Below are 23,845 nucleotides of genomic sequence, written 5' to 3'. Positions count from 1 at the left end.
CTCTCCCCGTTGTGTCCTCAGGCTACGGACCTTTTCCTGCCCACTGGTCCCATTCATGGATGTACTGCAGTTTACCCAGAAGGACCTGGAGGTTGCAGTTAAAGCCATGCAGATGGAGAACCTGAAATTGAAAAGCAAGTATGAGGAGCTCCATGCGAAATGCTCGGAGATGGGGAAAATTACGATAGGATTTTTAGGGATGTACCCAGGTGATGGAGAAGGTACAGAAACAGAAGAAGCTTGCCAAAGCTGAAATCTAGAAAGTCAGAAGAAAAAGGTCAACTTACTACAGACAAATTCCATGAAACATATTTCTCTGAACTTTTAAGGAATTTGAGAGGTGACTGAAGGAGGTGACTGAAGGCTATCTCATGAATGAAGAATGGCTGAAGAAGTGTGCTGAGGATTACAAATTAAGAAGTGAAATGGAAGGCCAAAGATACCAAACATTAAAGGCCCACACAGAAGAGGTTCTCAATCTGTCAGAGAAGGAAATCGCTTGGGTCCAGAGGAAAGGCCCCAGTGGGCTGTTGGCCTTCTAGGTAAGCCTGATAAAGGGCCAGATGAGGAACATCCCCCAGAGACCATTCAGCAGAAGACTAAAGAAAACAATGAACGACTCATCATCTGTTATGACCTTATTTCAGAGCTGGAATGATGTGGATGGAGGTCACTGACCAGTAAGTGACCTTCTCTCCCTCCTCCCGTCTCTCTGTGTAACTGTAAGCAAGACTTGTATACTTTTTTTTCTCGTTTTTTCCTTTTGGTGGAGATCTAAGATACCCTTAAAAAAAAAAAGTTAGGGCTTCCCTGGTGGCACAGTGGTTGAGAGTTCACCTGCCGATGCAGGGGACACAGGTTCGTGCCCCGGTGCGGGAAGATCCGCCAAAAAAAAAAAAAAAAAAAGTTATAGAAAATTAAGTATGAGATATCTTGACTTCTGAGTTATGCTCTATTTGACTTCTTCAATGTTGATGCTGATCTTTCATTAGCAAGTTTTTGTACCCTATCAGATATGTGCTCTTGTGAGGTTTACTGAAATTTTGGGCGGTGCTATACCCTGCAGGGTTTTTTTTACTGTGGGAAAAACACTGCTCTGAAATTGACAGCCAATAGGACCAAGAATCAATTAATTTTGTTAGTACATATGTACCACAAAAGTATGGTTTATAAGAAGTCGTGTTGGGGGTCCCAGTCTCATAAACTCTTACAATGCTAACTGGCAATGATAAAATAATTGCTATAACCTTTTAAAAAAACTTTATCGTAGTTCATTTAGTTATAGTTGCAGAATTAAACAGTGTATTGACATGTGCACAAAATGAGCATTAATTGGGTGAAGAGCAGAAGGTTGTGGGGTGTTGTTTAGTGGTCAAGTAGTATTCTGGCTTATCCCCACATGGCGAAATAGGTATATGAAGGACCTTTGTGTCTGAGTTTTTATGGCAAGAAAATAATTTTTTAAAAAATTCATTTTATTGAAGTATAGTTGATTTACAATGTTGTCAATTTCTGCTGTACAGCAAAGTGACTCAGATATACTACTTTTTCATACTAATTTTCCATTATGGTGTATCACAGGATATTTAGTTCCCTGTGCTATACAGTAAGACCTTGTTGTTTATCCATCCTATATATACTAGTTTGCATCGAATCCCAAACTCCCAATCCTTTCCTCCCCGACCCCCCTCCCCCTTTGCAACCACAAGTCTGTTCTTTATGTCTGAGTCTGTTTCATAGATATGTTCATTTGTGTCATATTTTAGATTGCTATAACCTGTCTTTTAATCAAATCGTGCAAAAATATAATTAGAGGTTTTCAGTTCAGTCCTTAGGTATGTGAACTGTCCATCAAGGGGGCAGTGATGAGTTTTTCTTAGTATGAAGATATGACTAGAATTCAAGCTATTTCAGTGAGACTATATTGACCACCAGAATGACAAAACCTATGGACATGTAAGGAAAGGCAGCTATAGATTTTGGTCCTGAGAGGATTTTAAGAACTACTTTGTTTGACATGAAGGCTCAGACCTTCCTTTTTCTTCCCCTTTTTTGGCCCTAAGAGAATCACAGAATTCTGAACCAAATTTTAATGATCAAGTAACGCCTTTAATTACAAAAGAAAAACTGAGGCCAAAACTGTAATTCACAAAAAAGGAAGCAGCCAAGTCATTTAATACAGGGGAATAAAGGTGAGTGGATACAGCTCAAAGAATGCACCATTCCCTGCCGCCCCTTCTTTTTGCTACAAGTTGCACCCATCTTTAAAAACACCAGCTTTGCCAGATTCAGGAGCAAAGAAATTGCTCAAGTTGGGTTTTCTGCCTCCTTTGTAAGCTGCACGTTTTTAACATGTATTTTGAAACTGTGATGTGAAAAGGCCATAAAACAAGAAGCAAATATGCCATTCTCTGCACATGAAAGCATTATTTTACCAGACATCAGAATATGCACTTAGAATTTTTTCTCACAGTTGTGTTCCTGTGGAGATATACACTTGGTCTTATTCATCTGTTTCTCCTGTAACCCCAAGTACAGTCCCCAACACATGGTGCTGTAAGATATGTATTTACATTTTAAAAGTGAATACGTTTTCCATATACTGTTCATTGCCTAGACTTTTCTGATAAAAGGCACAGTCTCTGAGCCTGTTGTGGTTTCAGAACAGAAACGAAGTATGTGAAAAACAGGTTCCTGCGGCAGGAGTGTGAATATTTGTCTGCCAGCCACGCGAACCCTGGCAGCTGTCTCCGGACCTGAGGTCTCCAAATCGGTGTCCCCGGGCGTGTGACAAGCTCAGGCACTTCCCAGGCTGGCACAGATCGTCCAAGGCGGGCAGCAGCAGTTTTCAGACACGGCAGGGGCGCGATTCGGGGTGGTCCGTTCAATTGCTAACAGGCCCCCCGCCAGTGGCCGCGTTGCTGGGCCGAGTGCAAAGGCAGCGGGGCTTCCTCGCAAGGGTCGGGCCCAGCAGGTGGGGACTGGAGAACTCTTTGTGAGTCACGGCCAAGCACGACCCGGTCCGTGGGGCTCGCAGTAGTGCCGTTTCCTACCCGTTCCTGCCAAAGGCCCGCTTCAGCGCGTCCACGAAGCCCTCGTAATGCGCCAGGATGGGGCTCTCCCTCTCGATGTAGGGGACAACCCACTCCTCGGCCGGCCCACTGAGGCGGCTGATTAAAAACGCCACCTTGAGGGTGTCGTTTGAGAACCTGGCCTCAAAGAACCTCATGTAAGAGACCGCTTGGATCAAAAACTCGGGAAGCCGGGCGGAGTCGCCTTTGAACGTCTCGGGAAAAGCTACCGGGCAGGCGGGCGGGCGCACCTGGGCCAGCAGGTTGGCTTTTTCGCACAGGAGCCGCCGCACCTGGTCCATGAGCTCTTTGTTCTCCCTGCGCAACGCACGGTTCTGGGTCAGCAGGTCCTGCATCATGACCGCCAGCGCGTCCATCACCGCCCGCCGGGCTCCGTCCCTGCCGCCGCGCCGCCGGAAGTGCGTGTCGCTCGGGGGCGGGTCTCGGCGGTCCCGGCGGCGGCGGCGCGTCCGACCTCCGTGGTCCAGGCTGGGCTTATGGCCGAGCGCCGGCAGGCAGCGTTGCCGGGACTACTGGCCGGAAAACCAGCATCCGGGAGGCCTGAAGCAGATGGGCAGCGGCCAGAGAGGAAATTTGGAGTAGACTGGGGACTGAGCCGAGGGACGCAGCGCCGCGCTCGGCGGAGGAACCTGACGCCGTGGCTACGCACTGGACTTTCCGGTGGGCTCCGTCCGCAACTTCCGTTGGGCTCTGTCCGCGACTTCCGGTAGGCTCCGTCTGCGACTTCCGGTAGGCTCTGTTCGCGGCCGGCGAGCAGGTGCTTAAAGCGGAAGTTGTCTGCTCAGGGATCGCGCGTCACTGGGCAGCTGCGGCCTCGCCCGCTCCTCCCGAGCTGCGAAGCAGTCGTAGAGTTTTTTGAAGTTCCATATTCCTGGATGTTCGCATGTTACGCTCAAGGCTTCACAGCCACGAGGAGGCAGTTCTAATGAAGCCCTCTGTGCCTGCAGAGTAGACCATCCCTTGGGGCTTCCAACTTGACGGAACCAGGAGCATCTCTCCTATCCGGAGTTCCTCCCAGGTGCCAGACGCCTTATCCTATCTCATCTAAGCCTCCCGACTCTGTGAAGCCCATGCTGGGTTTCTGGTTTGTTTGTTTGTTTTTGTTTTCCTGAGGACACAAGCAGCTCAGAGAGTATACAAATTTATTCTGGCTACAAAGTCGGTGGTACGTTGGTGAAGGCTTCCTGAGTGCCAGGTGATTGAGGATGAACTTAAACTTAAGGTGGCGGCAGGGTCTGTAGATTGGAAGGGGCCCTGTTGAGATGAACGCCATCTGTATTTACAAGAATGAGAGGAAGAGAGTCCATCTGGTCCAATTCAGCCACCGTTTACTGGCGCTGGCTGTGAGCTCTGCTTCTCTACTGTAATTAGGCTCTGCTCTGACCTCCTTCCTATCTAACCAGTCTCCTATTTTTTCCATCAGTGTGACGTGCTAGGTAAAGAAAACTTCAGCCTTTGTGTGTGTGTGTGTCTGTGTGTGTGTGTGTGTGTCTGCAACCAGCGAGTCGTTAAGCACGTTGTCTACCAAGAACCAGTCTCAGGCTCTGGGACTTCAGCTATGTCCCACTGTTTCCATGTTTGAGGCGCTCAAAGATTGACCCCGAGAATCCTCCCATGCCAGAACCACCCGAGGTGAAACTGTGGGGAGGAAATTTCAGGAGGAGGTATTGCTGTGTGGTTCAGTGACTAAGAAACCCAAATAACATATCTTGATGAGTAGTTACATTTACGTTTAAGAATATAATTTTTGACTTTTTAGAAATGAGAAGTGATAACTTTTTGCCAGAATCCTCCGTTTGTCATTTCCATGGAGATGGTAGGTTTTGATTCTGGCTCTTGATCGATGTACTTTTATTTGGTATTTTACTGTTGGAGACTAGTTTGTATTAATAAAATAATGTTTCCTAATAAAGATGCAGGTCATAAATTGTGCTAAAACACTTTCAAAAACAAAGTACAAAAGTACTTGAGATCAGTTAATTAAAATATATGTACCTCAAGAAAGAAGAAAGTCAAATAACAAAAAAGTGGTTATCTTTGGGTGGTAAAATTTTTATTTTATGTGTCTGCATTTTTGAAGTGACTATTGATTTTACAATAAAAACAACAAAATTTATTAAAAATGAAAGAAAACAGGAAATATAAAAGAAATGCTTTCTATTTTTAACACATTAGTTATCTAAAGGGAATTTTGGAAAGCACAGAGGATGAATGCCTAGCTTAACTGAGACTGCATTTCAGATCTCAGGCTTAATCTGAAAACACGTAGTATTCTTCAGTTCCTTTTTAGCTAGAAATTATTATTATTATTTTGCCAAGGAAAAAGATAACATGTCATCATATTCAGCTCATCTAAAAAAAGGAAAGCCATTTACTGAGTCGCTATAACTTACGGAATTTCTCTGGAGCTACAGAGAGTATCAAAATGTCGTTTAAGGTTTCAGAGCCAAAATGAACTCTTAGTTTGTCCTCAGTATAAGAAATACAAAATTTATGAACGCAAATACAAGACTGGGCAGTCAGCTCAAAACACTGAGGATGTGCTTTCCACTAACTAGTAATACCGCATACATTCTTATGCACATATCATATGTTACAGTATACATTTTTTTAAAAAAACATGTTGCCAGATATATGATAGGTCATCTAGTCCAGAGCTTTTCTGTGCTGGGAGTTCTAGTTTTTTGTTGTTGTTTTTTAATCGCTGGTTTAATCTCTTTACTTGTTATAGGTCTGTGCAGTTTTTCTATTCCTTCTTGAGTCAGTTTTGGTAATTTGTGTGTTTCTAGGACATTTTTCAATTTCATTTAATTTATTGGTGAACAGTTATTCATAGCATTCTTTTATTTGTGTAAAGTTGGTTGTAATGTCCCCATTTTCATTTCTGATTTTAGTTATTTGCATCTTCTTTTTTCTTTCTCAGTCTAGTTAAAGTTTGTCTGTAAATTTTGTTGATTTTTTCCTAAGAACAGACATTTGGTTTCATTGATTCTCTATTTCACTTATCTCTGTTCTAATCCTTATTATTTCCTTCCTTCTGCTAGCTTTGGGTTTAATTTGCTCTTCTTTTTCTAGTTCCCTAAAGTGTATATGGACCAAACTGGGTCCCCTCGAAATTCATATGTTGAAGCCCTGATCTTCAATGTGACTGTATTTGAAAATAAGGCATTTCAGGGAGGCAGTTAAGGTTAAATGAGGTCATAAGGGTGGTTCTGTTTCTCTGAAGAACGCTGACTAATACATTCTTCTTTTAGTCATTTCTAATTCTTCTTTAATCAAGGGTATATTCATGGATATAGTCTATAGAAAACTATCTTTCAAGTGTATACTACCAAAAAAAAAAAATCCTATGACAAATAAGAACCAGGACCATGAATTTTTTGTATGTCCGTGGTTCTGTGCATTCTCAAGATGTTTTAAAAGGCTTAAGAGAAAATACATTGAATGATGGTACACACCTGCTTTGGACAGAGTTGTAGTGGAGGATGTTAAATTTATTAAATTTATTAAATTTGGGGTGGGGGGTGAGTTTTGCCACTGTGGGACTTGCAAGTCCAAAACCTGTAGGGCAACCTGGCAGGCTGGAGATTCAGGGAAGAGTTGATGTTGCAGTTCTGAGTCTGAGATAAAAGTGCAGGCAGAATTTCTGTGTTGTCGTCTGGAGACAGAACTCTTTCTTTGGGAAACTTCAGCGTTTGCTCATAAGACCTTCAACTGATTGAATGAGGCCCACCTGTGTCATGGAGGGTAATCTGCTCACTTTATTTTACTTTTTTTTAAGAATATTTTTAAAAAATTATTTATTTATTTTTGGCCATGTTGGGTCTTCGTTGCTGTGTGCGGGCTTTCTCTAGTTGTGGCGAGCAGGGGCTACTCTTTGTTTTGGTGTGCGTTTTTCTCATTGTGGTGGCTTCTCTTGTTGCAGAGCACGGGCTCTACGCATGCAGGTTTCAGTAGCTGTGGCACAGTAGTTGTGGCTTGCAGGCTCTAGAGCACAGGCTCAGTAGTTGTGGCGCACGGGCTTAGTTGCTCCGCGGCATGTGGGATCTTCCTGGACCAGGGTTTGAGCCCGTGTCCCATGCACTGGCAGGCACCACCAGTGTGCCACCAGGGAAGCCCTCTGCTCACTGTAAAGTCAATGATTCTAAATGTCAATCACATCCAAAAAATACCTTCACAGCAACTTGAAAAACAGATGTTTGACCAAACAGTTAGTCACCATAATCTTGCCAGGTTGACACATAAAATCAGCTATGTAGAAATTTGATTATTTTAGAATAAAACTTGAAGACATTTGAAGAAATGGCCTAAACAAAAGTGAGTGAGTGTGAGAGAACTCATCTGAACATTGTTTTTTATTTGACTCACAATTCTTGTAAAAAAGAAGTTAAATCAGGAATATTTCAAAATAGTTACTTCCTTTAGGCAAGTAAATGCAGAACCATGTCCCTATCTGGGGTTAATCAGAATATATTTCAAACTGCTGAAAGCAATTATGACAAAGGACAGTGTGACTGTCTAATAAATGGTTGTTTTTGTTGTCCAGCATGTATCTTTGTCACTTGTTTGCTCTCTTTGGGGGAATCATTTACAGTGACTCAAACTGTGAGTCAGGAAGTGAGATGTCCCCTGATGTCACACTAAAAAGACTTGTGAGACACATACTCCAGGGGCTTGATGAATGGATAACCTGTGGAACTGAAATAGCATTTTAAATGGGTATAATTTTCTTGCAGGTATCCTTAGGAGATAGTCCTACTGCCTCCTGGAATGAATGGGCTTTGTTTTGACGTGGGCCTCATACTAAGGTAACAGTCTCTTTTGGTCATTTGTCAGCGTGTCTGGAACCCCAGCTATATTCACCAACCTTTATAGATTTGTTAGGGGAATCAATTGAGTAATGCATGTGAAAGCATTTTGGAAGCGATCAAAAATTAGAAAGTTGATGATACAAGTAAGACAATGTCTTTACCAAAGCGATTATAAATGTCAGAGTATTTATCAGAGACCATTTGTTGGTTTCAAAGCTTTATACAATATTTAAATGAACTTTGGCATTTTTGGTGGGAGGGATGGTTTTATTGAATTTTCAGAGCTTTCCGTGTGGGAAGCAAAGCATTAAGGAATTCACTGAATTCAAGATATTAATAGCAGAGGCAATAATATGGCTTATATGACTATCAATTTAACAAGGTTAAGTGGTCCTTTAAAGGACAGAATTATGTGTCAGATTGTCCTAGGTACTAGGACACAATAGTGAATAAAAACAGATACAGTTGCTGCTATTCTGGAGCTCGTGATCCTTGATTAAAGAAAACTGGGGCAGCATAGTAAAAGAAAAATTATGACAGGGCACCCCAGTTGATACTGTGTAGTCAGAGAAGTGGGCCTTGAAGAAAGGGCACTTAAGTTGAAATCTGAAGGACATGAAGGCATTAACTAGGGAGGAGATGGGGATTTTCACAAAGGCAATCGGCAAAGTCTCTGGTGTCAGAGGAAGTATGGTATATTTGAAGACAAAAATCCCAGCATAACTAGAGCACAGAGTGAAAGGGAAAACAGTACAAGATAGGGCTGGAGAAGGAGGCGGTGACTAGACAGTGCAGGTGCCCAGTGGGCTACATTACAAATCTTGGTCTTCACCCTAAGAACAACAGAAAGCCATTGAAGTTTTAATTAATAGGGCACATGATTATTTGTTTTGAAGAGATTACTCTGGCTATAGTTGGGGTCAGAGCAGATGTGAGGAGACCAACCAAAAGGCTGTTACAGTTGTCCAAGCAAGGGATGATGGTAGCTTGGATTTGCAGAGTAGCAGGTGAAAAGAGAGAAGCAGACAGCTTTGGGAATTCTATAAGGGGTCACATGGACAAGATGTAGTGATGCATTGCATGCAGCAAAGGAAAAGCTTGGTGACTTCATTTACTAAGATAGGAAATGCTGGAAGAGGATCATAGGTTTATCTTGGACATGTTGAGCCTGCCATTACTAATAACTGTAACCTTCCTTAATGTCAATTCCAACCACCCTATTACCACCAGTTCTTATGTTTCCATCTCACTCTCTTTAGTACCCCTACTCCAATGTTGCTTTTCCCGCCAGTACCTATAATCTATTGATCTCTCATGGTTTCATGGGTTCTCACTCTTTTCTCATCTCATTGACCGCTTTATTTAATTTCTGTTCCTTCTGTAGTATCGTTATCATCACCTCTTTGCATACGTGCTCGACTCCCTTGATCTTCTCTTGCTTCATTCTCTCTTTTTGGAGAAAACACAATCGTACTTAAATTCAGTTCTCTACTTGCTCCTTACCTGCCCTCATTCTGGAGAAAAACACAAAGCCATGCTGAATGGGCTCAATTTATATGAGCATTAATATCAAACATACCCATAATGCTGCCTGAAAATCATACTGGCTTTCACTAGTACTCACTCTTCAACTGTCCTTGGTGATTGGTTCATACCTACCACACCTCAAATCTTTCTTCTCCAGTTCTCACTCTAAGCGGATGAGCTTGCATCCCGCCGCACTGAGAAGCAGAAGTGATCAGAAGAGAATGTCCATGAACTCTCGCCATCACATCTACCCGCCTGTAGGTGTCTGTAATCATTTCTTGTGCCTTTTCTTCTCTCATTACAGAGGAACTAAGCTTACCCTAGCAAAGGCTAACCTCTTCACTTGTGATCCCATTTCCTCCTAGGATGGGACCACCCAAGGGCAAGGGCAACACTCAGAAATTCTCTCCTCTCTCCCCTGCATCGTCACTCTTCTCTTCCACCAAAATCTTCTCTTGACCTCACTTTTCTCTCTGGCTAATGTCCATTTTCTTTCCTCCTCTTAACAGGGAAACTCCGCAAATGAGTTGTTTGTATTCACTGTCTCTGTATTATCTTCTCTAATTCAACATCCACTTTAATCAGACTTTCATACTTGGTACTTTACTCATCCTGAATGTATCAAGGTCACTGTGACCTCCATGTCAATTTCAACCCTTATTTTATTGGACCCATTGGTAGCATTTAATATCAATGCCAGAGATCAATTTGATAGCAAATCACTCTTTCCGCCTTGAGACTGTCTTCTCTTGGTTTTCAAGTGTCACATTCTCTTGGTTTTACTCCTGCCCCCCGGATGCCCCTCCCCGTCTTCTTTCCGTGTTCTTCCTCACCTCCCTGTGTGCCTGGATCTCATTTCTTGGACCTCTCCTCTACCTCCACTTCTTTAGTGATCTTGTCCAGGTGTGTGGACTTAAGTACCATGTATAGATCTGAAAACTCCCTAGTTTTTATCTCCAGCCTAGACCTCTCCCTGAGCTCTAGACTTGTATATCCAGCTGGTTACTTAAGAGCTCCTCTTGGATGTCTAATGCATGTCTCAGATTTAACATGTTCCCAAGGGAGTTTCTGCTCCTCGTTTCTGGACCTGCTCCTTCTGAAGTTTTCTCCATCTGAGAAAACGGAAACGTCATCTTTCTAGTCACCCTGGCCAAAACCCCAGGGGTTATCCTTGACTTCCGTTTTTCTTCTCAAACACGATATCCAACCATCAGCAGATTCTCTTGGCTCCATCTTCAAAATGTGTATGGAATCTGATCACCTTGTACCAGTTTCACAGCTAATACTTGGTCAGAGCCGCCAAAACTGTCCCGTTGGGTTACCGTGCCGGCCTCTAACTGGGCCCCCTACTTCTACTCCCAGCCCCACGCCCAGAGCAGCATTTTAAAAACACAAGTGAGATCGTGGCATTCCTCTGCTCAGAACCCTCCAGTGGCTTCGCATTTCTTCAGAGTAAGAGCCAGAATCCTTACAGTCACCTCCCAGGCCCTGTGCAGTGTAGGCTTCCTGTTAACATTCTGATCTATCTCCCTGCTTTTCCCCTTGTTCTCTCAGCCTGACCCACGTGGTGTCATCACTGTTTCTCGAGGGTGCCGTGCACATTGCCAGTTACAGGATTTTGCACCTTTTGTTCCCTCTGCTCAGATGTCCACTTTCATTGCTTCTTTACCCTTTTCAGGCTTTTTCTCAAACATCACCTTCTCAGCGAGGCCTTATCTGATCACACTAAATAGCGTGTGTTCCGTCTTCTTCCCAACACTCCCTATCCCCTTCTCCCACTTGATTTTTCTCCATAGCATTCATCATGGTGAAAAATATCTGCTTTTATATATTTGTACTTTTGTTCCTCTCTCCCCAAAGAGAATTGAAGCGTGATGAGGACAGGAGCTCTGTCTGCTTTGTTCACTGTTGTATCATCAGTTCCTGGAACAGTGCTCGACCTATAGTAGATTCTCAGTATTTGTTAAAAGCGTGGATTAATGAATCCAAGTGCATATAGTGAGTGGGCAACTCGGTCTTTGAGTCTGGAGCTCAGAGGAGAGGTTTTCACTGGGGAAGCATGTTTGGGGCTCGTTGGCATAGAGATATAGGGTGACCATGTATTCAAGTTGGCCCCGAACAGTCTGGGCATAATTGCTAATAGTACCCCTCCTTTACTCTGAAAAAATGCTCTGGTTTGAATGATAAATTGTAGAGTTCTCCTAAAAATTCATGGTAGCTGAAACCGTAGGACTGGATGGCATTGCCTGGAGAAAGCCTATAAAGTAAAACGAGAAGAGGATCTAGAAAGAGCCCTTAGGTTCTCTAACTTTTAAAGGCTCATAGAGGAGGGAGGAGTCTGACGAGGAGACTGAGAGGGAGCAGTCAGACAAGGAGGAGAAAAACCAGACGCACAAAAGCTAAGAAAAGAGAGTAGTTCAAAAAGGAAAGCGAGAGGTCAATAGAGTCAAAGTCTCCTGAGAGGTGGAATAAGATGAGGACTGAGAGATACCCATTAGATGCTTAGAAGTCAGTGATAGGCCTTAGATGCTCAGTAATAGGCCTTTTGGTGGAGTGATTAGGGCAGAAACCAGACATGCAATGGTGGGAGGAGAAATGAGGAAGACGGCAAGTTATAGAAAATCCCATTCCTTTGGTTGTAAATATAGGAGAGAATGGGCACATTCTGGATTACCCATTGAGCAGACTGAGTATGTGCTTAAGACAAAGCTCGTAGCAGAGTAGGAGCAGCAAAACAACAAATGTGGAAAGAATTTAGTACTTGACAATTGGAAACAATGAACTAAAGGAGTCGTTACCAAAAACTCGCAGTTCTATCGGGCTTTCTGGGCGTTGTTTTACTGTTTGCTTTACATGTGGGAAAGAGTACCTCAGTACTTAGTCCTCTGAGTGATCTGACCTGGCCCTGAATGTGGTCACAGTGGAAGTGAGTGTGGCACTGAGAGAGCGTGTTTTCTCTTTCTGTTTGGAAGAGGTTCGAGCTGAAATGTCGATGGGCAGGATCCAGATGAGAGGCACCAGCAGAGCAAACAGGAGAGGGGAGAGAGAACTGATGGTGGCATTTTACCTGGGAAGGTGGGAGGGGCGTGGGATCTGAGCATGATGGGAAGAGTGGCCGGAGGTGGGTTGAGGGGTACATGTCTGCTGTAACTGGAGGGAAGAAGGAGGGGCTGGGCACACATACAGCTGGGTTTGGCCAGATGGATGTGGGAGGAGAGGGCATTGCTGTCTGGGGTCTTCAACGTGCCCGAGAAGGAGGAAGGACCACCTGTGAGTGCGGGAGATGCCTGTCTGGGGCTTAGAGCAGTTACAAGAGTGACAGAGTCACCGACAGAGGAAACAATGTTAAGGGCTCTTTTGAGGTTGGTGATCATGAATCATCGGCCGACATGTCTTCAGTTACCTAGGTGATTACAGGAAATGATAGGCTTTTTCTCTGATGGATCAAAGGTCACCGAGAGAAAAGTATTTAAGAGTGATGTTGCCTTCAACGACCAAATACCCAGTTCTTTTTCTGTGATGTCATGAGTCAACATATATGCGTGGGAAAAGGTAGGGATCATTTGGAGAAACATGCTCTGGAGACAGTCTGTTCTGTTTCTCCTTCAGGAATGAGTGAGGCTGAGTAAAACTGAGGTTTTCCTCAGATAAAGTTCTCACCAGACTGGGTGGGAGTCAGGACGCCTGAGCCCTGGTCCTGCCAGAACCATGTTAGCTTCCTTCTCTGGGTTTCAGGTTGCTCACGGAAAAGCTGTCAACAATCTTATTTTCCTTCCACTTCTAGAATCTGTGAGTCTATGATGTTCTGTCTCCATATTGTCTGCCTCCAGCAGACAGGCAGGAGTGTAAGTCCTGGACTTCGTTTTGAAATTGGAAGAGTTCTTACAGAATATCTGAGCCTGAATTTGTGCTCCAAGATACTGGCTTTCGAGGGGGCCTGATGAACTTGACCCTTCTTGCCGGGTGGAGCTGTGAACCCATTTTTAGCAGATGAGGCAAAAGAGTCAGGCAGGTGTAGATTAAAACACAGTTTTTATTACTTTACCAGTAATAAATCAGCTTTACCATCTGATACTGGAGAATGTGGCTTAGAGTAGCTTAGACAAATGGGCTTTGTGATACTGAATTCCAAAATGAGGTTCACGCACCCACCAGAGTCACAGGAGCACAGAAATTGCAGACTTGGCCACATCGTCCTTGAGGATGTGATCGCACAGGGAACAGAGGAGGACACAGGCTTTGTGTGGGCAGCCAGCTCCCTAAATAAAGGCAGAGAGAGGAAGGAGTGGAGTCATCAAGTATCAGGTTCTCTCCTCCACTTACCACTCAAGTAAGTTGCTCCTTGTCAGGGGAGAAGTAAGGATGAGGGAGAGAGGGAGCGAAAGAGCAGAATTTATGGGAATGGACAGTAACCTTTCCAAGGTTTATGAAGGTGGAAAGTGTAAATGTAAGCACAAGCAATTGCATGGCAGGGCAGTTTTTTGTTTCTTTTTTCTAATAAATTTATTTATTTATTTTTTATTTTTGGCTGCATTGGGTTTTTTTTTTGTTTTTTGTATTTTTTGGATTAATAGTTAACATTTATTAACATTCGACTCCAATTGCTTCATCTGTTTTTTTATAAGAATATTTTAATTGCAGACATTTCTCCCCTACATATTTTAGTGTGCATCTCTAAAAATGTCTTTTTCTGTTTGCATAACCACAATAACTTTATCACACTTAACAAAATTGACAACAATACCTTATATTATCTAATATCCAGATCATATTCACATTTCCTCAGTTGTCCCAGGATCCAGTAAAGGACCCTGCATTGTATTTGGATGTTACATATCCTAAGTCCTTTTTTACTTTTTTTGAATTTTATTTTATTTTTTTATACAGTCGGTTCTTATTAGTCATCAATTTTATACACATCAGTGTACACATGTCAATCCCAATCGCCCGATTCAGCACACCACGACCCTCACCCCCTGCTTTCCCCCCTTGGTGTCCATACGTTTGTTCTCTACATCTGTGTCTCTATTTCTGCCCTGCATACTGGTTCCTCTGTACCATTTTTCTAGGTTCCACATATATGCGTTAATAAACGATATTTGTTTTTCTCTTTCTGACTTACTTCACTCTGTATGACAGTCTCTAGATTCATCCACGTCTCTACAAATGACCCAATTTCATTCCTTTTTATGGCTGAGTAATATTCCATTGTATATATGTACCACATCTTCTTTATCCATTTGTCTGTTGGTGGGCATTTAGGTTGCTTCCATGACCTGGCTTTTGTAAATAGTACTGCAATGAACACTGGGGTGCATGTGTCTTTTTTTTTAACATCTATATTGGGGTATAATTGCTTTACAATGGTGTGTTAGTTTCTGCTTTATAACAAAGTGAATCAGTCATACATAAACATATGTTCCCATATGTCTTCCCTCTTGTGTCTCCCTCCCTCCCACCCTCCCTATCCCACCCCTCCAGGCTGTCACAAAGCACCGAGCCAATATCCCTGTGCCATGCGTCTGCTTCCCACTAGCTATCTACCTTACTATGTTTGTTAGTGTGTATATGTCCATGACTCTCTCTCGCCCTGTCACAGCTCACCCTTCCCCCTCCCTATACCCTCAAGTCTGTTCTCTAGGAGGTCTGTGTCTTTATTCCTGCCTTACCCCTAGGTTCTTCATGGCATTTTTTCCCTTAAATTCCATATATATGTGTTAGCATACGGTATTTGTCTTTTTCTTTCTGACTTACTTCACTCTGTATGACAGACTCTAGGTCTGTCCACCTCATTACAAATAGCTCAATTTCGTTTCTTTTTATGGCTGAGTAATATTCCATTGTATATATGTGCCACATCTTCTTTATCCATTCATCCGATGATGGGCACTTAGGTTGTTTCCATCTCCGGGCTATTGTAAATAGAGCTGCAATGAACATTTTGGTACATGACTCTTTTTGAATTTTGGTTTTCTCAGGGTATATGCCCAGTAGTGAGATTGCTGGGCCATATGGTAATTCTATTTTTAGTTTTTTAAGGAACCTCCATACTGCTCTCAACAGTGGCTGAACCAATTCACATTCCCACCAGCAGTGCAAGAGGGTTCCCTTTTCTCCACACCCTCTCCAGCGTTTGTTCTTTGTAGATTTTCTGATGATGTCCATTCTAACTGGTGTGAGGTGATACCTCATTGTAGTTTTGATTTGCATTTCTCTAATAATTAGTGATGTTAAGCATCTTTTCATGTGCTTCTTGGCCACCGGTATGTCCTCTTTGGAGAAATGTCTATTTAGGTCTTCTGCCCATTTTTAGATTGGGTTGTTTGTTTTCTTAATATTGAGCTGCATGAGCGGTTTATATATTTTGGAGATTAATCCTTTGTCCGTTGATTTGTTTGCAAATATATTTTCCCATTCTGAGGGTTGTCATTTCGTCTTGTCTGTAGCTTTGCAAAAGCTTTGAAGTTTCATTAGGTCCCATTTCTTTATTTTTGTTTTTATTTCCATTACTCTAGGAGGTGGATCAAAAAAGATCTTGCTGTGATTTATGTCAAAGAGTGTTCTTCCTATGTTTTCCTCTAAGAGTTTTATAGTGTCCGGTCTTACATGTCTAATCCATTTTGAGTTTATTTTTGTGTATGGTGTTAGGTAGTGTTCTAATTTCATTATTTTTATTTTTATTTTTTTGCGGTACGCGGGCCTCTCACTGCTGTGGCCTCTCCCATTGCGGAGCACAGGCTCTGGACGCGCAGGCTCAGCGGCCATGGCTCACGGGCCCAGCCGCTCCGCGGCATGTGGGATCTTCCCAGACCGGGACACAAACCCGTGTCCCCTGCATTGGCAGGCGGACTCTCAACCACTGTGCCACCAGGAAAGCCCCTAATTTCATTCTTTTACGTGTAGCTGTCCAGTTTTCCCAGCACCACTTATTGAAGAGACTGTCTTTTCTCCATTGTATATCCTTGCCTCCTTTGTCATAGATTAGTTGACCATAGGTGCGTGGGTTTATCTCTGGGCTTTCTATCCTGTTCTATTGATCTATATTTCTCTTTTAGTGCAAGTACCATATTGTTTTGATTACTGTAGCTTTGTAGTGTAGTCTGAAGTCAGGGAGTCTGATTCCTCCAGCTCCATTTTTTTCCCTCAAGATTGCATTGGCTATTCGGAGTCTTTTGTGTCTCCATACAAATTTTAAGATTTTTTGTTCTAGTTCTGTGAAAAATGCTGTTGGTAATTCGAGAGGGATTGCATTGAATCTGTAGATTGCTTTGGGTAGTATAGTCATTTTCACAAAATTGATTCCTCCAATCCAAGAACATGGTATATCTCTCCATCTGTTGGTATCACCTTTAATTGCTTTCAACAGTGTCTTATAGTTTTCTGCATACAGGTCTTTTGTCTCCCTAGGTAGGTTTATTTCTAGGTATTTTATTCTTTTTGTTGCAGTGGTAAATGGGAGTGTTTCCTTAACTTCTCTTTCAGATTTTTCATCATTAGTGTATAGGAATGCAAGAGGTTTCCATGCATTAATTTTGTATCCTGCAACTTTACCAAATTCATTGATTAGCTCTAGTAGTTTTCTGGTGGCATCTTTAGGATTCTCTATGTATAGTATCATATCATCTGCAAACAGTGACAGTTTTCCTTCTTCTTTTCCAATTTGTATTCCTTTTATTTCCTTTTCTTCTCTGACTGCCGTGGCTACGACTTCCAAAACTATGTTGAATAATAGTGGCGAGAGTGGACATCCTTGTCTTGTTCCTGATCTTAGAGGAAATACTTTCAGTTTTTCACCATTGAGAATGATGTTTGCTGTGGGTTTGTCGTATATGGCCTTTATTATGTTGAGGTAGGCTCCCTCTATGCCCACTTTCTGGAGCATTTTTATCATAAATGGGTGTTGAATTTTGACACAAGCTTTTTCTACATTTATTGAGATGATCATATGGTTTTTCTTCTTCAATTTGTTAATATGGTGTATCACATTGATTGATTTGCGTATACTGAAGAATCCTTGTATCCCTGGGATAAATCCCACTTGATCATGGTGTATGATCCCTTTAATGTGTTGTTGGATTCTGATTCCTAGTATTTTGTTGAGGATTTTTGCATATATATTCATCAGTAATATTGGTCTGTAATTTTCTTTTTTTGTAGTATCTTTGTCTGGTTTTGGTATCAGGGTGATGGTGGCCTCATAGAATGAGTTTGGGAGTGTTCCTTCCTCTGCAATTTTTTGGAATAGTTTGAGAAGGATGGGCGTTAGCTCTTCTCTAAATGTTTGATAGAATTCACCTGTGGAAACATCTTGTCCTGGACTTCTGTTTGTTGGAAGATTTTTTTTTTTTTTTTTTTTGCTGTACGCGGGCCTCTCACTGTTGTGGCCTCTCCGGTTGCGGAGCACAGGCTCCGGATGTGCAGGCTCAGCGGCCATGGCTCATGGGCCCAGCCGCTCCGCGGCATGTGGGATCTTCCTAGACCGGGGCACGAACCCGTGTCCCCTGCATCAGCAGGTGGACTCTCAACCACTGCACCACCAGGGAAGCCCTGTTGGAAGATTTTTAATCACAGTTTCAGTTTCATTACTTGTGATTGGTCTGTTAATATTTTCTATTTTTTCCTGGTTCAGTCTTGGAAGGTTATACCTTTCTAAGAATTTGTCCACTTCTTTCAGGTTGTCCATTCTATTGGCATAGCATTGCTTGTAGTAGTCTCTTAGGATGCTTTGTATTTCTGCGGTGTCTGTTGTAACTTCTCCTTTCTCATTTCTAATTTTGTTGATTTGAGTCCTCTCCCTCTTTTTCTTGATGAGTCTGGCTAATGGTTTATCAACTTTATCTTCTCAAAGAACCAGCTTTTAGTTTTATTGATCTTTGCTATTGTTTTCTTTGTTTCTGTTTCATGTATTTCTGCTCTGATCTTTATGATTTCTTTCCTTTTGCTAACTTTGGGTTTTGTTTGTTCTTCTTTCTCTAGTTCCTTCAGGTTAAGGTTAGATTGTTTATTTGAGATTTTTCTTGTTTCTTGAGGTAGGCTTGTATAGCTATAAACTTCCCTCTTAGAACTGCTTTTGCTGCATCCCATAGGTTTTGGATCGTCGTGTTGTCATTGTCATTTGTCTCTAGGTATTTTTTGATTTCCTCTTTGATTTCTTTAGTGATCTCTTGGTTATTTAGTAATGTATTGTTTAGCCTCCATGTGTTTGTGTTTTTTACATTTTTTCCCCCTGTAATTGATTTCTGATCTCATAGCATTATGGTCAGAAAAGATGCTTGATGTGATTTCAATTTTCTTAAATTTACTGAGGCTTGATTTGTGACCCAAGATGTGATCTCTCCTGGAGAATGTTCTGTGCGCACTTGAGAAGAAAGTGTAATCTGATGTTTTTGGATGGAATGTCCTATAAATATCAATTAAATGTATCTGGTCTGTTGTGTCATTTAAAGCTTGTGGTTGCTTGTTAATTTTCTGTTTGGATGATCTGTCCATTGGTGTAAGTGAGGTGTTAAAGTTCCCCCCTATTATTGTGTTACTGTTGATTTCCTCTTTTATACCTGTTAGCAGTTGCTTTATGTATTGAGGTGCTCCTATGTTGGGTGCATATATATTTATAATTGTTATATCTTCTTCTTGGATTGATCCCTTGATCATTATGTAGTGTCCTTCCTTGTCTTTTGTAACATTCTTTATTTTAAAGTCTATTTTTTCTGATGTGAGTATTGCCACTCCAGCTTTCGTTTGATTTCCATTTGCATGGAATATCTTTTTCCATCCCCTCACTTTCAGTCTGAATGTGTCCCTAGGTCTGAAGTGGGTCTCTTGCAGACAGCATATATATGGGTCTTGTTTTTGTATCCATTCAGCAAGCCTGTGTCTTTTGGTTGGAGCATTTAATCAGTTCACGTTTAAGGTAATTACCGATATGTATGTTCCTATTACCATTTTCTTAATTGTTTTGGGTTTGTTTTTGTAGGTCCTTTTCTTCTCTTGTGTTTCCCACTTAGAGAAGTTCCTTTAGCGTTTGTTGTAGAGGTGGTTTGGTGATGCTGAGTTCTCTTAGCTTTTGCTTGTCTGAAAGCTTTTGATTTCTGCATTGAATCTGAATGAGATCCTTGCCAGGTAGAGTAATCTTGGTTGTGGTTTCTTCCCTTTCATCACTTTAAGTATATCATGCCACTACCTTCTGGCTTGTAGAGTTTCTTCTGAGAAATCAGCTGTTAACCTTATGGGAGTTCCCTTGTATGTTATTTGTCGTTTTTCCCTTGCTGCTTTCAATAATTTTTCTTTGTCTTCATTTTTTGCCAATTTGATTACTATGTGTCTCGGCATGTTTCTCCTTGGGGTTATCCTGTATGGGGCTCTATGCACTTTCTGGACTTGGGTGGCTATTTCCTTTCCCATGTTAGGGAAGTTTTTGACTATAATCTCTTCAAATATTTTCTTGGGTCCTTTCTCTCTTGTCCTTCTGGGACCCCTATAATGCGAATGTTGTTGTGTTTAATGTTGTCCCAGAGGTCTCTTAGGCTGTCTTAATTTCTTTTCATTCTTTTTTCTTTGTTCTGTTCCGCAGCAGTGAATTCCACCATTGTGTCTTCCAGGTCACTTATCCGTTCTTCTGCCTCAGTTATTCTGCTATTGATTCCTTCTAGTGTAGTTTTCATTTCAGTTATTGTGTTGTTTATCTCTGTTTGTTTGTTCTTTAATTCTTCTAGATCTTTGTTAAACATTTCTTGCATCTTCTCGATCTTTGCCTCCATTCTTTTTCTGAGGTCCTGGATCATCTTCACTATCATTATTCTGAATTCTTTTTCTGGAAGGTTGCCTGTCTCCACTTCATTTAGTTGTTTTCCTGGGGTTTTATCTTGTTCCTTCATCTGGTACATAGCCCTCTCCCTTTTCAACTTGTCTATCTTTCTGTGAATGTGTTTTTTGTTCCACAGGCTACAGGATTGTAGTTCTCGCTTCTGCTGTCTGCCCTCTGGTGGATGAGGCTATCTAAGAGGCTTGTGGAAGTTTCCTGATGGCGGGGACTGGTGGTGGGTGGAGCTGGCTGTTGCTCTGATGGGCAGAGCTCAGTAAAACTTTAATCCACTTGTCTGCTGATGGGTGGGGCTGGGTTCCCTCCCTGTTGGTTGGTTGGCCTGAGGCAACCCAACACTGGATCCTACCCGGGCTCTTTGGTGGGGCTAATGGCAGACTCTGGGAGGGCTCACGCCAAGGAGTACATCCCAGAACTTCTGCTGCCAGTGTCCTTGTCCTCACAGCGAGACACAGCCACCCCCTGCCTCTGCAGGAGACCCTCCAATGCTAGCAGGTAGGTCTGGTTCAGTCTCCTGTGGGGTCACTGCTCCTTCCCCTGGGTCCCGATGCACACACTACTTTGTGTGTGCCCTCCAAGAGTGGAGTCTCTGTTTCCTCCACTCCTGTCGAAGTCCTGCAATCAAATCCCGCTAGCCTTCAAGGTCTGATTCTCTAGGAATTCCTCCTCCCGTTGCCGGACCCCCAGCTTGGGAAGCCTGACGTGGGGCTCAGAACCTTCACTCCAGTGGGTGGCCTTCTGTGGTATAAGTGTTCTCCAGTTTGTGAGTCACCCACCCAGCAGTTTGGGATTTGATTTTATTTTGATTGTGCCCCTCCTACCGTCTCATTGTGGCTTCTCCTTTGTCTTTGGATGTGGGGTATCTCTTTTGGTGAGTTCCAGTGTCTTCCTCTCGATGATTGTTCAGCAGTTGTGATTCTGGTGTTGTTGCAAGAGGGAGTGAGAGCACGTCCTTCTACTCCACCATCTTGAACCAATCTCTCTGCATTGTGTCTTCATTGCTGTGCACGGGCTTTCTCTAGTTGCGGCAAGTGGGGGCTACTCTTTGTTGTGCGCAGCTTCTCATTGCGGTGGCTTCTCTTGTTGCGGAGCATGGGCTCTAGGCACGCGGGCTTCAGTAGTTGTGGTCGCGGGCTCAGCAGTTGTGGCTTATGGGCTCTAGAGCGCAGGCTCAGTAGTTGTGGTGTGCGGGCTTAGTTACTCCGCGGCATGTGGGATCTTCCCGGACCAGGATTTGAACCCGTGTCTCCTGCATTGGCAGGCGGATTCTTAACCACTGCACCACCAGGCAAGTCCCAGGGTAGTTTTCATAATATAATACACACATTGTATGTATATGCATGTGTGCAGGGAATGTACAGGTTCGGTGGGCAATAACGTTATGTTGTTCAAAAGTACATGTATGTGAAATTATTGGCAGTGTGTCGATTTTCCCTAAGTTTTGGAGTGACTGTTCATTTAAAATCTCAAATCTCAGGACCAGCGTGAAATGAGTGCTTTTCCATGGACAGAGGCTCATATGTCTGGGTATTTGTCCATTAAGGTTTACCTTTACACATTTTTTTTGCCTGTGATTCTCTAATTTTAACTTATATAAAACTCATTTCAAGAAAAAAAATAAAACTCATTTCTGTAAAGTTGGAAGTAATCTGTCCATTGTTTGAATTCTTTGGTCTTTCTTTACACTGTTACTTGGCGTTTAATCCTATTCTGGCTTGCAATATCATGGTTTATATGTGTGTCTCTCCTTCATTAGAACGGAAACTTCCTATTCTTTTTTCATTCTTTTTTGGCTGCGCCGAGTGGCATGTGAGATCTTAGTGCCCGACCAGGGTTTGAACCTGTGCCCCCTGCATCTGAAGCACGAAGTGTTAACCACTGGACCACCAGGGATGTCCCTAGGAACAGAAGCTTCTGCAGGGATCCTATGTTATTTTTATACCTTCCACAGTGATTAACCTTCTGCTTTGCATTTCATACGTGTTAAGCAAAGATGTATCAGATGAATATTTAGCGAATAATCTTTTAAAAAATTTCTAAATTGACGTATAGTTGATTGACAATGTTTCAGGTGTACAGCTTAATGAATAATCTTAAACATTATTTTCCCATACCATTTTAAAGGGATTTCACACTCATTTATTTTCAACTCATTTCTCTAAGAAGTAGCTTTGTGCAGAGGAAAATACTATGTAGATTTTTGGACTTAAGCCAGGTCATAAAAGTTGATATTTAATAACAAAAACTGCTACCTCTGTTACGGCTCCTGCTGCTTCTCTAGTTGCCGCCTCTAGTTGCTGTTCATTGGGCAAGATTGTATTTTGTCATTTGTTACATCACTTAGCTTCCTTCCAAACCCTATGTGCTGTCTATTAATTTTTCTGTTTTAGCATTTAGAAAATATGCTTAGATTCTCATGACTAGATTTGCAAAAGCACATCTGTCTGACTCCTAACTTTCCTTTCTTCTATTCTACGTGGCTTTTTTCTAGTTCGTCATATGATCTCAAATTGTATTTTCAATATATATTCTTGTCATATGATAAAATGACCAACAAATGTTCATCCAAAAATAGAAATAAGGATGTCAATCCTAAAGACAGGATAAACAAAAGATGTCGCTTTTCTTAAGCACAAAATCTCACACAGAAAGTGGATGAGATATAAATTTATTTCGAAAAAGTATTTTAGAAAGTAACAGTAATTTCCTGTTTGGCGTGGCATGTAAATGCTCATATTAAAACCTGATCTTTGGAATAAATTATATTAATTTAAAAGTGAAAAAGTGTTTCCATGATGCCCAGAGTGGGCCCAGAACCACAGCCTCTGAGGGGCATGAAAGAAGCCCATACACACTTTCTGGAACTGATAGTCTTGTCATGGAGATGGGATTCAGACCCGAGGTATTATATATATGTGTGTGTGTACATATATATATAAAACAAAAGATGTGTGTGGCACAATGATAGTGTTCAAGCTCTGTTCCATTTATACAGTCTCTTTTTAAAATCAGACTAGTTCATTGCATTCGTTCAAACATGCGTGCGTTTAATAAATATCTTAAAGTGTGTATGGTTTCTACTATGTGCTAAGAAAACGCTGGGCATTGGATTGAAAGGCGGATAAGACACAGGAAAACTTCTGTTGAGGAACTCATAGTTCATGGGGGAGACAAGCAGATAATGATAACCCAGGGCTGTACTAACAATGATAGAGATGAACAGGGATTCTTGGGAAGCTGGGGACGGCAGCAAATCCTTTGTGGACAGCGGAATGCTTCCAGAAGGAGGCCTGCGTCTTCTCTGTAGGAATAAGTAGGAATTAGCCAAGTGAAGAGGAAAGGTGAGTAGGTCATTCTGGGCAGGAGGAAGCACATGGATAAAGATGTCAGACTAGGAACGTCAGGGAACAAGAGCTGTGTGCGGGGAACCAGACACAGTTCTGTGTCGCAGGAGTGGGATGGCACGGCAGGGAGTAGTGAGATAAAAAGACAGACAGCAGGCCGAGGCCAGATGCCACCTGCAGGCCACCTTCAGAAGTATGGATCTTGGGCTTCCCTGGTGGCGCAGTGGTTGAGAGTCCGTCTGCCGATGCGGG

The 23,845-nt window shown here is 42.4% G+C and overlaps 2 protein-coding genes across 3 annotated transcripts in view; one reads left to right on the top strand and one right to left on the bottom strand.

The window, feature by feature from the left end:
- Positions 1 to 2,087: 2,087 nt before the first annotated feature.
- On the bottom strand, positions 2,088 to 3,763 carry LOC137203459 (protein LDOC1-like). The gene has a single exon (XM_067699628.1). The coding sequence runs from the start codon at positions 3,446 to 3,448 to the stop codon at positions 3,050 to 3,052; it is 399 nt and encodes a 132-aa protein (XP_067555729.1). The 5' UTR covers positions 3,449 to 3,763; the 3' UTR covers positions 2,088 to 3,049.
- Positions 3,764 to 3,809: 46 nt separating this feature from the next.
- AKAIN1 (A-kinase anchor inhibitor 1) overlaps positions 3,810 to 23,845 on the top strand; it is an 80,864-nt gene continuing 60,828 nt past the window's right edge. The window contains exons 1-2 of one of the 2 annotated variants that reach the window (XR_010933131.1): positions 3,810 to 4,110; positions 7,829 to 7,900. The gene's annotated coding sequence lies outside the window, so the exon portion shown is untranslated. Of the gene's footprint in view, positions 4,288 to 7,828; positions 7,901 to 23,845 lie in introns of both variants that reach the window. The other variant, XR_010933130.1, reaches the window with a different exon arrangement.

Source organism: Pseudorca crassidens, chromosome 12 (genome assembly GCF_039906515.1).
Source record: "Pseudorca crassidens isolate mPseCra1 chromosome 12, mPseCra1.hap1, whole genome shotgun sequence".
Taxonomy (NCBI): domain Eukaryota; kingdom Metazoa; phylum Chordata; class Mammalia; order Artiodactyla; family Delphinidae; genus Pseudorca; species Pseudorca crassidens.
This window is presented reverse-complemented; position numbering and strand designations above follow the sequence as displayed.